Genomic DNA, 17,966 nt, shown 5'->3' on the forward strand with positions numbered 1-17,966 from the left:
GCTGACTGCAGCCTTATACTGCTGAATAGAGATATAAGTAATTTTAGCTTACCTTTTTATCAGACACAATTTAGAATAACTGTTCATATATGATCATTCTGAAGCTTCCAATGTCACCACAGGCAAATAAAAAAGAAAAGGACATCTTAAAAAATTTACTAAATAATACAATACAATTTTCTCTAGTCAACAAGCGTCTGTTTCCCATTTATCATTTTTTAATCTACCAAATTCTTTGGTTTTCTGAATGCCAAAGGTATAGACAGAGTTAAAGTTTTTACCCTTTTAGAACTTTATTTTGTAGGTCACCTTCGATTCTTCACTGTTAAAATGAGAGCTTAAAGATGCAAGACAATAAATCCAGTCAGAAACACTTAAACACATAAAAAAGAAAAGGACATCTTAAAAAAATTACTAAATAATACAATAGAATTTTCTTTAGTCAACAAGTCTTAACTTTTATCAGCAAAACTCTAAAATACTGTAGTCATACCATGTCTGAATTTTCATTATGTTCAAATCTGTTTTCTTTTTGATCATCTGGCTCTATTTTCAACAGGTTTCAGTGTTCTGATCCTTTGCATGCATTAAAATAGATTCATTTTAGAACTTTTAGAATAAAGTTCTAAAAGTAATCTAATCTTCTTTAAAACCATATTATTATAAATGATTATGCATCATACTTTTTCAACATTCAATCAGTAAAATGAACTTTGCATAAAAGCAGCATTTTTCTCTCTTGTAGAGAAGTACAGTCAGTCCTCGTGTTTACACTACACGAATTTGATCATACACAATTTATAAATAGGGGAATGATATCGTATATAACACGAACCAAATTCGCTTATGCACGATTCGCCTTTGTGTTTACAAGAAATGGCAGTCGAACGCAGAATCACCCCAACCGAACGCAAAAATGTATTTATGTTTTTTTATATCAGTGAAGGGGAAACACATTTCACCATAATAACGTAAAATCCAACACAATTCCAGCTATCAGTATAATCGCAAATGCAATTAGATCGAGTTTACTACTAGATTCCACTAGCAGAAACGCAACTGGAAATTGTTTTATGGTAGTAACCCCTAGAAATGTGCTTTATTAAAATGTGAGGTGTTAATCTCTGCCTTTACGGTGTTGTTTATTCAGTTGCTACACATGCGCAGCTTTGTTTATGTGTATCAAGCGTGCCTCCTCATTTTGTAATTGTGCTTTATTCCCTAAAAATGAGTAAAATACTTAAAAGGTGTGAAAAGGAAGAGTCCTGGTGAAGACACTGCAGATTCTGAGAGAAAAAGAAAAAGAAAAGCAATATCGATAAACAGAGGCGGACTGGGTCAAAAATTCTTACCTGGGAAAATTAATAGTGGCCTCATACTATGGTTTATGGCCAAAATCACACCGGTCTCCGGTCCACCAGGGTGTCCCTGGTAAGGCTTACGGCCAGTCGGCCTCTGTCGATAGAGAAAAAATATGAAATTGTGAAATGCTTTGAGCAAAATGAAAGATCATGTGATATTGCACATGCTACAGACCTAAATGAGGCAACGCCGAGAATTACAAAGACTGCAGAGAAAATAAAAACAATTTTCATAGCAGGACCAACTCAAAGTGTAATTAAAATCCATTAGATTAAGACAAAGAATTGGAAGAGATGGAACGGCTGTCATCTGTTTGGATAGAAAATCAAACAAAAAACAAATGTGCTTACTATAGAAGCAAAAGCATTAGCAATATTTTATTACGTAATAGTCGTAATAAAATACGTAAGTATTTTATTACGCAGCATAATATGAAATGGAAGACAGTGGTCTTCCATTTCATATTATGCTGCTCTCACCAAATGTTACCCAGGCTAGATAAGCAACAGCAATCAAGTTGAAATCAAGTGTAATGTGTATGATGAATCATTCATTATTTTAAAATATTATCTTTTGAATGTTAATGGAAATCAGTTCATATCTTTCTTGAAATCTATCTAGCTAAATTACCAAGTATACTGATTAAATTCAGAAACTTTAATTTTTAAGAAAATATTAACTTTCTGAAAAAAAAATTAAGTTTCTGTTGTGGCTTCAATGCAGTTAAGTTGCTTCCAAAATTTTAACTTCAATTAATCACCTTGGACTGTAATCCTTACTGGTTGCTGCTGTGCCTGTGGCATTCCCCTTCCTACTTTGATCTTCTTCACAAGTGTCAGAAGGATGTACAAATAATATTTTAGAGAATATTTTCTTAAGGTAGTATCATGTCAGTTCATTGAACGACAGTTCACAGCATAATTCACTGTATGCGTCAATTTTGTATACGACAATTTGGTGTATGACAATTTGTTGAAAGATAATTGGTGCCTATGACAATTTGGTGAATTCTTTGGGAGAATTCAGTGTATGGCAATGAAAGACAGAAAATGCAAATTTTCACATGCCAATGCTGTAAATTGTGATTTTGTTATCACAATACCATTCTTGATATTTCATATTGGTGATGTGGAGTGTACTATCCATCTTTGTTTTTTAATTGTAGTTTTTTAAAGGAGATCCTGTTAAAAAAATCGCATGTGTACCCTGTACGCATGAAAGATGATTTGTGTGTAAACATCTTTGATGACACCTACTAAATTTCGAACAGCTAGAACTGAAATCACGAATGATGTAATTTATACTCACACCCTCTACTTACTCTACTGAATTAACATTTGGAAGAGGTTAGGCCAGTAGCCTAATTACCCATTTGATTGTAGCCATTTGTTGAATAGTATGAGTGCAACAATACAAGTATTTGTATTGTTACATTCATACTATCATGTTGGATCATGTTACTCTGTCACGCTTTCTCGCAAATTACATATGCAGCACTACGAGATCTGCAAGAAACAACAGTATCCACACATAATACACTATCAAAGCTATGACTTGGCTCAGGATCTCAACGAGTACAAATGCAAGATGGTAACGCTGCACATTCCATTGTGCAATGAGGAAACAGAGATACTGTCAGAGATAAAATAATAAGTCAAGATCTACGACGACAATGAAGAGCTCATACTAGATCATAAATTGTATGAATTGGACTTTGACATTTGCAATATGATTGAAATAAGTAAGACAATGACAATGTTCACCCACTAGCCTTGTAATGCGACTGCAAGAAGACCCCTTTTGAAACTTTTACAATCATCCAAACAGCAAGATGAATGAGAATCTAAAGCTCAGATGCTCAACCAACTCAGCACAATTGCAAAGAAACACAAAAATTTGATGACCGACGAGGACTTCTGCAACTTAATGAGAATGGCAAATGACAAGCAAAATATTCTATTCATACATGTAATTTGGGGTCTGTTATCTCCCAATCATGAACCATTTCAAATATTCTTGACCGGCCCTGCTGGTTGGAGAAAAACGTTTATGATTCGCCTCTTGATGGAAGTATACAACCACTTCAGTAATACAGATGGGTACTGTAATGCCTACATTACATGTGCTTTAACTGGTTTGGCTGAAGCGCATGTAATGATCTTGGATGTGCTCAGAGCTGATTTATGCCACCTCTGAGCACATCCAAGATCACTGCTCTCAAGATATCCATTTCTCTGGTTACCAAAAGGTTTCTGCCATGGGCGGCAATGGTTAGCCCAAAGCCACCTAAGTGGTATCCTCCAAATCATAAATGTTTTTCCACAGTCATCTGGTTTATGCCAGCTCTGAGTACATCCAACATCACCTCTCATGATCCTTTGCACAATCTCCTCTCCCGACTCTGTTTTTCTTTGTTATGAAACGGAAATGATGTCAAAATGATGTAATTTCCACATCGCAAAATCGCGACAAATTGATTTTATCACCATCTGAAATTTAGTAGGTGATCTTCAAGATCATCTCCCACAATCTTTTGTGCAATCTGCTCTCCAAATTCTGTTTTTATTTGTTATGAAATGGAAATGACATCATTTCCGTGTTGCAAAATCGTGACAAATTGATTTTACTACTGTACGAAATTTAGTAGGTGCTGCCAAAGATGTTTACACATCAAAAACCTTCCCACTTCACCCTCCAGTCACTCCAAATGTTTGTCTACTAGAGCCTTAAATTTATTTAAGCTATCAACTTCCACAACAGCAGATGGAAGTCTGTTTCAGCAATCAACTACCCACTGGCTAAAGGCAAACTTCTGTGCGTCTACAATGTCTTTCCGCAGTTTGAATCTGTGCCCCCTCAGGTTCCTAATCTGAGCAAGCAGAAGAATCTCATCAGCATTGAGCCTGCTCAAAACATTCAAGGCCTTTACACCTCAATCAGCTCACCTTGCAGGTACCTAATCTCCAGATGCTGCAATTTGCAGAAATTAAGCCTTACTTGGTAAGAGCACCAATTTGTTTCTCTCGCCAATCTTGTTGCCCTTCTTTGTACTCATTCTAGCAACTCTGTCCTTCCTAAAATGATGCCTCCAGTAGACCTATATGCAGTACTCAAAGTGTGGTCTGACCATTGCCTTATACAAAGGGATAATCACCTTCTTGTCACTACTAGCAAAATTCCTATATATCATTGACAAGACTCTGTGACCTGCTCTAGCAGCCCACTTGCACTGCTCAGAGGCACCTCCATAGCCAGGTGGGCAGGAGCAGCAGTGTGTAGCGCACACTTCTTGATTAGACCTTCCAACAATGGGCCCAGCACAGACCCCTGGGGGACTCCACTAATAAGATTAGTCCATTGATTTCCACTCTCTGTCATCTCCCATTCAACCATCCCTTTATCCATTGTAGCAAATTGCCCTTAATGCCATATGCAACAGTATTAAAAGCGCTCCTGAATATCTAAGTATATGATATCAAAATTATTTTTTGCATCCAGTTCCTTTGTCACCACATCATAGTTGTTGTTATTTGGTTTTTAGGAGCATTAGCAACTAAGGCCATATTGCTCCGGGATATGTGGTGGTCATTCCCTGACCTTTCCGCATCCTCCATATTTGGTGGTGATGGGCTCGATGCCCGTCACTACCGCTCCTTCCCACCTGGCTATGGAGGCACCACCACACCATAGTATCCAATGAAATTGGTAACACAAGACTTCCCCTTGACAAACCCATGCTGTGGCTGAATTATTACTGCTATCTTGTCTAGATGATCCTGCAATGTTTCTTTAACCAGTCACTCCATTATTTTCCCTGGAACAGAAGTTAAACTAAAAGGTCCATAATTACTTGTCACCCTTTGATCCCCCTTTCTGAATTGGAGATACATTTGGACATCTCCAATCCATGGGGACCTTCCCCAAATCTAAGGATGCTCTCATAATTATGGCTAAGGGTTTGCTTACTTCCCTCGCTGCCTCCTTCAATATAATTGGATAGATTCCATCTGCCCCAGGTGCCTTTTTTTATATTTAACTTCAACAATTTCTCCTCCACTTTGCTCTCTGTTATTACAAAATTATTTAGCTCCATGTTAGAGTTTAGTAAATTTCTGTCCTCCCCTTCCTTACAGAATTCCTCATGTGTGAATGTAGATGCAAAATACTCATTTAGTTTGTCAGCTATCTGAGCAGGATCATCAACAGTCAAACTGCCAACATCAAGTGGACCAATCTGATTCATCCCTTTCCTTATAGAGTTTATATAAGTAAAGAAATCTGTTGTTTTTCTTTGCATCAAATGATTTCTCATAATCAGCCTTTGCTTGCCTAACTTCTTTTGTGTATTGATTACAGACTAGCTTGTATCTGCCATAGGCTTCTGTGTCACCTGCTAATTTATATGCATCCCACGCATTTTTGTTTTCTGCCACGAGCCTCATTAGTTCATCTGACATCCATTTAGGCCTAAATCTTGAACAGTATTTCTTAATTGGTATGAAAAGCCTAGAGCTTCCAAGATTAATTTCCTGAAGACCTCCCATTTAGAATTCACTGTTTTTAACATCATCAGTTGATCCCACTGGATAGAATTCAAAAACTGCCTGAAACCATTGTAGTCACTTTTACGAAAACAAAAACCCTTCCCTTTACCCTTGATGGTAATTACATCTTTAAGCTAATTCCACATCAGTAGCCTATGCTCACTGTCACCTAGTGGTTCCTTTATCTGCAAATTCCTAATGCATGAGTCATCACTGCTGATAATCAGATCAAGAGTATTACCCACTCTGGTTGCACCTCGAACACGTTACTGTAGTAAACAATCCTCCAATAAATCTACAAAAGTCTTGCAAACGTGCAAGTGACCAACCCACAAGTTCCAGTCAATATCGGAAAGTTAAAATCCCCCATTACGACATTCTGATTTACTGGCCCACTCTATTTCTCTTCACAGTTGTTTGTTGTACTCATCAGAGTCATTAGGCCTATAATACATTCCTACTCTCATTTTCCCTTTACCAATGCTTATATCACACCAAACTGACTCAATATTGCACTGTCCACCAATATCAACTGGATACACTTCCTTAGATTTTGTGTGTTTCTTAACTAACAGCATAATCCCTCCTCCCTGCCTATCCTGTATATCCTTTCTGTATACATTGTATTCCCAAATTTCAGTTATGCACTGTTTATATCTGTGTGACACCATGTCTCTGATATCCCAACAATATCTGCCTTTGATATCTTGACCAGCACTTCAAATTCATAATGTATTGCTTATGAATAAAAAACAGTTAAAAGCAATCTGCACTTAAACAAATTCAAAATCTTGACATTTCCTTTAATGAGACAATTGCAGCTGAGTTTTTAGCAGCAAGAAAATAGGTTGGTGGTAGGTATGCTTAAATAGTGGAGCAAATGGTCATCAGTTATTATTGAGCAAAAGTGTGATTTTACAAATTTTATTTTTGAAAATGTCGCTTACATATGTAAGTGCTTCCAAAAAAACAGTCAATGTTTATTTTGCAAGTCTTTCGATTGTGGAAATTTTGAATCTGAGAGACATTTATTTGTAAAATTGCAACTTTGTACTTGAATGGAAGGCATTTTGCAGTTCATTAAATAAATTAATAAATTTCCTTTTAGCATTAGCATTTAGCATTTGTAGAGGCATTTGATGCAAGAAAGCAAGCTTATGCAGCATCAGCCAAAAAAAAAAAAAAAAAAAAAAAAAAGTAACATAAATAAATAGAAATAACCACTTCCACTTCACCCCTCTGTTCGTTCGAAATACCTGTCCAGCTGAGCCTTAAACTTATTTAGGCTATCAACTTCCACGACAAGGGATGGAAGTCTGTTCCACCCACCAACCACCCGCTGGCTAAAGGCAAATTTCCGCACATCTATCCTACATCTGTCTTTCCTCAATTTGAATTTATGCCCTCTCAGGTGATTTTTCTGAGCCAGAGGAAGAATCCCATCAGCATTGAGCATGCTCAAACCATTCAAGGCTTTGTACACCTCTATCAGATCACCCCGCTGGTGCCTAGTTTCCAGACACTGTAATTTGCAAAACTTAAGCCTTTCTTCGTAAGAGAACCCCTTTGTCCCATTCACCAATCTAGTTGCCCTTCTCTGTACTCGTTCCAGCAGCTCTACATCCTTCCTGAAATGAGGCCTCCAGGCCTGTATACAGTACTCTAGGTGTGGCCTGACCATTGCCTTATACAAGGGAATAATCACCTCCTTATCCCTGCTAGAAAAATTCCTATATATCATTGACAATACACCATGAGCTACTCTTGCAGCTCGTCTGCACTGCTCAGAGAACTTCATATCTGCCTGCACCACCACCCCCAGGTCCCTTTCATTCTCTACCACTGTCAGTGTAGTACCACAGAGTTGATACGTTGCTCTGGGGTTGCTGTTTCCCATATGTAGTACTTTACATTTGTCAATGTTAAACTTCATTTGCCACCTCGAAGCCCATCTGCTCAACCTTTCCAAATCCTGTTGCAGCAGCATAGTGTCAGTAGTGTCCTTGACAACCCTGCCAACCTTCGTATCGTCTGCAAACTTGGACATTAAGCCTGATATACCATCATCAATATCATTTATAAATACAGAAAACAATAAAGGCCCCAATACTGAACCCTGAGGGACTCCACTAATAACATTAGTCCACGATGAGCAGTGTCCATTGATTACCACTCTCTGTCTTCTCCCCCTCAACCACCCCTTTATCCATAGCAGCAACTTGCCTCCAATGCCACACTGCTCCAATTTGTGCAGCAGTCTTCCATGTGCAACAGTATCAAAAGCCTTTCTAAGATCCAAGTATATAATATCAAAGTTATTCCCTGCATCCAGTTCTTTTGTGACTGCATCATAGTATCCAATCAAATTGGTCAGGCAAGACTTCCCCTTAACAAAACCATGCTGTGTCCTAGCTATAACTGAAGTCTTGTCTAGATGATCCTGCAGTGCTTCTTTCACCAGTGCCTCCATTAATTTTCCGGGAACAGAAGTTAAACTCACAGGTCTATAATTACTTGTGTCAGCCTTTGATCCCCCTTTGTGAAGTGGGGTCACATTTGCACATCTCCAGTCAATGGGTACCTCCCCTGAGTCCAAGGAAGCTCTCATAATTATGGCTAAGGGTTTGCTTACCTCCTTTGCTGCCTCCTTTAATATAACTGGATAGATCCCATCCACCCCAGGTGCCTTTCTTGTGTTTATCTTCAACAATTTCTCCTCCACTTTGTTCTCAGTTATTACAAGATTCTCTAGCTTACTGCTAGAGTTGATTACACCTCTGGCATTCCCCTCGCTGAATAACTCCTCATGTGTGAATGTCGATGCAAAATATTCATTTAGTTTGTTAGCTACCCGAGCAGGGTCATCAACAGTTGACCCATCGATCTCAAGTGGACCAATCTGATTCATCCCCTTCCTTCTAGAGTTTACATAAGTAAAGAGTTTACATAAGTTTTATTTTTGATATTGCTAAGGTCAGATGAATCTGCATGCCAATTAGCTGCATATTAGTTAGTTCAATCCAATAAATTCAGTTGCTTCTATTTCAAAGGCAAAAGGGTTCTGAAACATGTGTATATCTCAGGAATGTTTTTCAGAATCATGAAATTGTGTGCAAAGTTCCTTCTGCAACAAGTTACAGCTTACAGTTTAGCAAAGGGTAAGTTTCAATTGGAATGATCATGTTTGTTCTTTGCAGTGGGAGCAATGGGATGGTACATCTAGTTAAGTCCACCAAAGCAGGAGGGAGGTTTTGCTTCTTGGTGCCAGTTATAGTAGAAATTTATTAAGTCCTGTTTGGTGTGATGTGAATAAGTTGTCTTGTCAAAAATTGCATTAAAATGTAATACTAGCTTGCAAAAAGAGGAAATCATTGAAACATTTTTTTTTTTTTTTTTAAGCATTGGAATGGATGAAAACATCAGTGCAGGTTATAGGATGTCTACATCTGACTTAGATGTTTATAGCATTATAAATTTAGATGAATATCAGGATATTATTTCTTTCAGGCATGCATTTTGCATAATCATACTATTATATCATTCTGTTATCCTTGATGAAATTGTTTTGTATTATGAAAGGTCACTTGTATTGAAACTTTATATACTAGCAAGAATAAAAGAATAATAGCATACTTGTGTTTGTTTTCATAGAATGAATCAACAATTGATATGAAAATCTGTTCTTTTAAGCAGTTTAATGACTTTTTATTTTAAAACCTCTGATTTTTTGTGCAATTTAATTATATTCTCATTTTTTAGGTTTCTAATGATCTAACTGAAAAGGATGGCTTAGGCATTAAAGTGGTAAGGGATTCTAATAATAAATTTGTGAATAGTTATATAGTGTATACTTTATATACTGATATATTAGTTACTAAAATAGAAATCTGAATATCCTTTTTAATAGATAAGAGCTATCATATTTGATCCCGAATGATGCCCCTTTCCTATCTCTAGAGTGGATGCTAAGTTGTAAACAAATTAAAGTAGTCACCATGCTTTTTTATACAATATACAGTTTAGTTTACTTATTAACAAAACATATACATTCCAATATCATGGAGATTTTCTGAAAAAGGGCAATATTACATGAACCTGACGTCATATTCTTTCAAACACCCTCCCCCAAACATAGAATTTCCAATAAGTGTCTCTCTCTAATGAGGATTTCATATGCAGTTATTTCTTGATTTATGTGATGTGCACACCTAAATTAAAAACATGTAAATTAAGAGAATTAACTATAATGAATAATGGAAAGGGTGAGATGTGTGCAAAGGCCAAGCTGTTGCAATTATAGATGTTTAATTATGTAAAAATGTCAAAAATTATTTTTATATAGTAAGTGATTTTAAATGCATGTACATGGAAAATGAAGTCAAAATGCAGAACAGCTATGCATTGGTGACCATGAGGTCTTTTTGTCATGCTTTTATCTTTTACTCTTTTTTTTTGTTTTAGACTTTAAATTAGTTTAAATTTTTATTTCATACTAGCTTTTGTTGTTTTTTATTTTTTGTTCAACCTGAGGCAATAAATGAATTTTACATACCATATTTGTATGCATACCAATTTAGAAAAAAAAAATTATATCATTATTGCCATCCATTTAAAGTAAGAGCACCCCCTAGGTTTATATAAACTATAAAGTGATAATAATAATGAAATAGGTAAATGTGGCTTTAATAAAAGAATAAAATAAAATGTAACAAACTCAATGAAACAAGATACAAGTCTGCAAAATTAAAAGTTTGATACGAGTGAATCTAAAACGCTTTCTGTATACCTTATCATGAATCCACACAATCAGTGTCAAGATTGTAGCTAGCTTGACAGAGTTTTTTATTCTGAAGAGATGAAGTAGCTCTCATAGTGCAATTTAATTTAAGGTCCTAATTTAATATTAATAAAAAATTTGTTGCAATTAAATGCAGTTTGATTGTAATTAATTGCAATTATAATTGTTAAACTTAAGAAAAATACAGTTTATAAAATATATCATATACAATGCAGTTTTACATATAGAAATCATACAAATTAAAAAAATACAGCTCAGATCACTAAAATAAAATTACAAAAAGTTAAGTATCAATTACAATAAAATTGTAATTGATACTTAACCTTTTGTAATTTTATGAAACCATGGAGTTAAGTATCAATTACAATAAAATTGTAATTGATACTTAACTCCATGGTTTCACTTAAACTTGTGAAATTTATTGGATACTGAGCAATTTTTTATTACACCTAATGACTAATGAGTAACGATTGTCAAAGTGGCTTTTTTTATTCAGCCACTCTGGTATTCTTGCTCTAACAATGACATTGTTTCAAACTCAGTTTCGGATTTTGTTATGAAGACTTAAAAAGAATCTGTTGTGACTTGTGTGGCTAGTAGTTATTGTGGTGTCCTAGGTGTCAGTCTAACGTAGGACCCCAACGTAACTACTAGCTTTGCAGGACACAAGACAAAGGGTGTTTTTTTAAGTTTTTTTTTTTTTTAAGGTGATAGCAAACTCCAAAGTTTGAAATGTTGTTGTGATTGTTAGAGCAAGGTTGTTGGTGGTTAAGCACACAGCCTACTTCATTTACTTATTAGTCATTAAGTGTAATAGAAATTACCTGTATCCAATAAATCTCACAATTTTAAGGTAAAATTTTAAGTGGAGTTAAGTGTCAGTAACTTTAACTCCACTTAAATTCTGATTTAGTGATCTAGAATATTCTACATATGCCTTTCACATAACATTAAAATGTGGCTTAATGCACAAATAATTAATATCCAGTCAATTACATTAACTATGATGTAATCAGTGTAAATGCATGATTCCCTGCAGAAGAAGTTGCTCCCTCATATTAACTAAATTATGATGTGAAAGATCTGGTGGTATGACCACTTATGTTTATACCACCAGGGTGCTGGTGAGCTGTCGGTAACCCACTGATTTCTCCCAATTTGCAATCCAGTAGTGGCCCAGGTAGTCAGCATTTAGGCTTCTGAGTGCAATAGCATGCGCTCTTTGAGTGGACCGGGGCTCAAGCCCGTGACTGCTAAATATGATTAACATGTGTATTGATGATTTATCGTAAACCCCACAGACCTGGTGGTTGTGCCGGAGTATAAACAAGAATTTTTTATTTTTTTTATTTGGCGATTTCACTGAAGTAAATGCTATTGTTGTTTTGGTTAAAAATCTGTAAATCAGTCTGCCCCTATTAAGGCCGGGGATGAGCGAGTCTTGGCACTGGTAAAGACTAATATATCTGGATATATATTAAATGTTTTCCAGTAAGCTTCACCAGTGGGGGCAGATCTAGATATACTTTGGGATTCTTGCATGTCTTGCAGTATGCTTTGTGATGTTGACAAAAAAAGTATGTAATTGTAGCCAACTGTTAGTTGACTCTCTGGAATGTAGAACAGTTGTGTAATTACAATGAGGCAATGCATAAATTCTCTATTTTCATTTTTTATGCTGTTAACATCAATAGATCTGGCACTGTGTTTCTGCAGTAAAAGAAAGCCATGTGAAGTAGGACTGTGATTGCTGGTAGTGCAGTATAAGCAAAACTGAAATGGATAAGCATGGCATTAGCATTAGTAATAACAAACTGCTCCTATTGTAATGAGCAGCAGCCTAGAGAGCAAGTTTCTGGGGAATTCAAGAGCTGCTGGGAGTCATCATGGACCAAGTGGGCTGTGTTCGGGTAACTAAGAGTAAGAACAGGTGCATGTACACCAATGCTAGAAGTATAGTAAATAAATTTGGAGTGCTAATCAAGACATCAAAGACAGATATTGTTGGGATATCAGAGACATGGTGTCACACAGATATAAGCAGTGCAGAATTGGAATTTGGGGAGTACAATATGTACAGAAAGGATAGACAGGACAGAAAAGGAGGAGGGGTTATGCTGTTAGTTAAGAAACAAAATCTAAGGAAGTGCATCTAGTTCACATGGGTGGACAGTGCAATGTTGAGTTAGTTTGGTGTAACATAAACACTGGGAAAGGGAAAATGAGAGTAGAAGTGTGTTACAGGTCTAATGACTGATGAGTACAACGAATAATTGTGCAGAGAAATAGTGGGCTAGTAACTCAGAATGTTTTGTAATGGGGGATTTTAACTTTTCAGATATTGACTAAAACTTGTGGGTTGGTCACTGGCACGCTAGCAAGAATTTTGTGGATTTATTGGAGGATTGTTTTGTTATTATTTTTTTGTTATTTGGTTTTTTTTTTTAGGAGCATTAGCAACTAAGGCCATATTGCTCCGGGAATATGCGGTGGTCATTCCCTGACTTTTCCGCATCCTTCGTATTTGGTGGTGATGGGCTCGAACCCCGGTCTAATCAAGAAGCGTGTGCTACGCACTGCGCTCCTTCCCACCTGGCTACGGAGGCGCCCTAGAGGATTGTTTTCTACAGCAACATGTTTGAGGGGCAACCAGAGGGGATAATACTCTTGATCTGATTATCAGCAGTGATGACTCGTGCATTAGGAATTTGCAGATAAAGGAACCACTAGGTGACAGTGAAAACAGTCTACTGATGTGGGATTTGCTTAAAGATGTAACTGCCATCAAAGGTAAAGGAAAGGGTTTTTGTTTTTGTAAAGGTGACTACAGTGGTCTCAGACAGTTTTTCAATTCTATACAGTATGATGATGTTAAAAACAGTGAATTCTAAATGGGGGGCCTTCATGGAATTAATCTTGGAAACTACTAAACTTTTCACACCAATTAAGAAATACTGCTCGACTAATGTCCATTGATTACCGCTCTCTGTATTCTCCCACTCAATGAAGAGACTAATGTTATTAGTGGAGTCCCCCCTCCAGGTTTGGTGTTGGGCCATTGTTGTTTTCAATATTTATCAGTGATGTTGATGAAAATATATCAGGCTTAATGTCGAAGTTTGTGGATGATACAAAGGTTGGCAGGGTTGATAGCGATAATAAAGACTATGCTACTACAACAGCATCTAGAAAAGTTAGGTAGATGGTCTGAGAAGTGAAAACTGAAGTTTAATATTGCCAAATGCAAAGTACTGCATATGGGTAGCAGTAACCTAAGAGAAATGTACCAAATGTGTGGTACTACACTCAGGGAGGTAGAGAATGAAAAAGACCTGGGTGTAATTGTGCAATCAGATATGAAGTTCTCTGAACAGTGCAGATGGGTTGCCAGAGCAAATCATGGAGTTTTGTCAATGATTTTGCTAGCAGAGTCAAGGAGGTCATTATACCTTTGTATAAGGTAATGGTCAGGCCACACCTTGAGTACTGTATAAAGGTGTGGAGGCCTCATTTTAGGAAGGATGTAGAGTTGCTAGAATGAGTACAGAGAAGGGCAACAAGATTGGTGAGAGGAACAAAGGAGTTAAATGCTGAATGGATACTTCCACTTGCTGAGATTAAGAACCTGAGAGGGCATAGATTCAAATTGAGGAAAGACAGTTGTAGAATAGATGTACAGAAGTTTGCCTTTAGCCAGCGGGTAGTTGATTGCTGGAACAGACTTCCATCTGTTGTTGTGGAAGTTGATAGCTTAAATAAATTTAAGGCTAAACTTGACAAACATTTGGAGTGACTGGATGGGTGAAGTGGGAGGGTTTTTTTTTTTTTTTTTTTGTCTGATGCTCTATAAGTTTGCTTTCTTGCATCATATGCCTCAACTAATGCTAATGCTACAAAATTATGCAAAAAAACAAGCTTAAAGGATCAACAAAAAAAAAAAAAAAAAATTTCTCACATTCCTCCAATAATATTCCAATTTTTCACATTCCTCCAACATCTAGAAATTATTCAAACTACCCACTTCCAGAACAACAGATTGAAGTTTGTTCCACAAATCAAATCAACCACCTGCTAGCTGAATGTAAAATTCTGTACATCTCCTGCAACCATGCTTCCTTAGTTTGAATTTGTGCCCCCTCACGTGTGTAGTCTCAGCAAGAAGAAGAATGCCATCAGCATGGAGCTTGCTCAATCCATTTAAAGCCTTGAACACCACAATCAGATCACCTCACTAGTGCCTAGTCTCCAGACACTGCAATTTGCAGAAGTGAAGCCTTTCTTGGCAAGACCACCCTTTTGTTACCTCCACTAATCTTGTTTGCCCTTCTCTGCATTTGTTCCAACAAATCCACATCTTTCTTAAAATAAGGTGTCCAGAACTGTATACAGTACTTAAGTTGTGGCCCAATCATCACCTTGTACAATGAGTTAATTGCTTCCTTATTCCTGTTAGCAAAATTCTTGTATATATCATTGACAAAACCCCACAAACTGTCCTGGCAGCCTGTCTGCAGTGCTCAAAGAACTTCATATCTGACTGCACAATTACCCCCAGGTCTTTTTCATTTTCCACTGCTCTGAGTGTAGTACCACAGAGTAGGTATGTTAATCTGGAATTACTGTTACCCATGTGCATACCTTTGCATTTTTCAATGTTAAACTTCAACTGCTATTTCACAGCCTATCTGTCTAATTTTTATAGATATTCTTGCAGTAGCTTACCTTTATTGGGACTATGCAACGTAGATTGAAGTGAAGAGATGGCATTGGCAATTCGTAGGTCAGGAACCTGATAAACAGATGATGAACCAAAATGGGATCTTGGTTTATGGATTTGCAGAAACCCATAGAATTTCGGTAAGTGGGTGTCTGTTTTATGATCAACCATGTAATCTCTTTGGCTAAGGATTTTATGATTCTGGCTCCACTGTTAGATGGTATCGTTTGAAATTTTATTTATTTATTTTATTTTAATTTTTTTTTTGTGCTGGAGAGTAGGCATCTATTGATAATGTTTTTTTTTTTTTTTTTGTGCAGAACTGGTCATTACTTAATGTGTTCAGGATCTTGTCAGTGTAGGCAACGTAGTTGAATGCTATGATCTTTTATCTGTCAAATTTATTATTGTATGTTTCTGAGATTGGGTAGTTAGGTGTGTATGAGCAGCTGCATGCTAACACTTCAATCGGAGGATTTCTGTCAAGTAGTGAGAATTTAGGTTTCCTGAAAAAAGAGAGAGAGAGAGAGCTGGTCTGCTGTGTACAATTTACTACTCAGATTTAGAAAATATTCTGGGGAACATGGGATGGAACATACTGTAGTTTTTAGTGTTTTGCACCAACCTTGCGTAGAAATAAAAATAAAAACACCAAGGAAACTGAACTTTTGATAACTGTGTTTATAATAAATTACAATAACCTGTATTTACAATAAATTTAACTTTACAATAAACTATACATATGAATTATTAAAATCTGCTACATTACAATCAATAAAATGCATTAAAATATACTAGATTAAAAGCGATAAAAATCGTAGCTTTCAAAGGCTCCAGCCTTCTTCTTCAGCGGTGTTTTCTTGTTCTGCAGTACATCTTTAAATATTAGTAGGTTAATGGTACTCCTCACGTGTTTTCAGCTAGAATACTAAGAAAGTACCAGACACGTTGTGTGCAGCTTCCAGGGCGGAGGCTGCACACAATCGTGTCTCAGGTTAAAGACCCCATTCAAAAAGAGAACACAAGTGGGGTCGTATATAGCATTAGATGCCCGGATTGTGGGGAATGTTATGTAGGGGAAACAAAACGCCGTCTTAAAGATCGTCTGGGGGAACACACTAAGGCAATAAGAAATGCGGAATATGGCAAGTCCGCCGTGGCCGAGCATTTTTGGGAGAAGCAATACCAGATCTCCCCGGACGATGCTATCATCACCGATCGGGCGCATAAGTTCTGGGACCGTAAGAGGCTCGAGAGTTTGCGGATTTGTTCTACAATTAACATTAATAGAGATAGAGGTACGCGGATTCATCCCATCTTTGAGACCACTATCCTCAGAAGGGATGAACGGTTCCGTATGACTTCCGCTCGAGCCACTTCCGGTTCCACAACGCAAGAGAACGGAACACGTGTGAATGAAAACACGTGAGGAGTACCATTAACCTACTGATATTTAAAGATGTACTGCAGAACAAGAAAACACCGCTGAAGAAGAAGGCTGGAGCCTTTGAAAGCTACGATTTTTATCGCTTTTAATCTAGTATATTTTAATGCATTTTATTGATTGTAATGTAGCAGATTTTAATAATTCATATGTATAGTTTATTGTAAAGTTAAATTTATTGTAAATACAGGTTATTGTAATTTATTATAAACACAGTTATCAAAAGTTCAGTTTCCTTGGTGTTTTTATTTTTATTTCTACGCAAGGTTGGTGCAAAACACTAAAAACTACAGTATGAATATACCCAACCTCAGAGGCCTGTTTGAAGAATGGGATGGAACATTTTGCTGTCAAGTTCTTGCAAAGATTCTCAAAATTATGGATATATTCATTTTTTTTTAATTGGTTAGCTATGTGGTGTTAGATGATACTGTAAAGGTTGCTGTAAGTAGAAAAGGAAATTGTGCTTATCAACATGGTACAGTCAGTCCTCGTATAGCACGATAGTTGTGTTCCTAGAAACCCTCATGCAATGCAAAATTGTGCAATATAAACAACAGGCCCTATGGGAAAAATCAAAACATTACCAAACACAATAAATTATCGTGATAAAATATGTAAGTATTTTATTACGACTATTACGTAATAAAATATTACTAATGGTTTTGCTTCTATCATAAGCAAACTTTTTTTTTTGTTTGATTTTCTATCCAAACAGATAACAGTCGTTCCATCTCTTCCAATTCTTTACGTCTTAATCTAATTGATTTTAATTGCACTTTGAGTTGTTCCTGCTATAAAAGTTGTTTTTATTTTCTCTGCATTCTTTGTAATTCTCAGCATTGCCTCATTTAGGCCTCTAGCACGTGCAATATCACATGGTCTTTCATTTCGCTCAAAGCATTTCACAATTTCATATTTTTTCTTTATCAACAGAGGCAGACTGGCCATAAGCCTTACCAAGGAAACCACGGTGGGCCGGAGGCCGGTGTGATTTTGGCCATAAACGCTAGTATGAGGCCACTACAAATTTTCCCGGGTAAGAATTTTTGATCCAGTCCGCCTCTGTTTATCAGTATTGCTTTTCTTTTTCTCCCTGAA

At 36.7% G+C, this 17,966-nt stretch overlaps 1 protein-coding gene across 1 annotated transcript in view; it reads left to right on the plus strand.

Annotated features, from left to right (window-relative positions):
• The window catches only part of LOC150075295 (uncharacterized), a 75,390-nt gene that overhangs the window by 23,770 nt on the left and 33,654 nt on the right, over positions 1–17,966 (plus strand). Inside the window, exon 4 of the mRNA XM_090388313.1 lies at positions 9,666–9,710. Within this exon, the coding sequence (XP_090244439.1) occupies positions 9,666–9,710 (45 nt within the window). The remainder of the gene's footprint in view (positions 1–9,665; positions 9,711–17,966) is intronic.

Source organism: Mastigoproctus giganteus, chromosome 14 (genome assembly GCF_048544385.1).
Source record: "Mastigoproctus giganteus isolate SK-2022 chromosome 14, ASM4854438v1, whole genome shotgun sequence".
NCBI classification, from domain to species: domain Eukaryota; kingdom Metazoa; phylum Arthropoda; class Arachnida; order Uropygi; family Thelyphonidae; genus Mastigoproctus; species Mastigoproctus giganteus.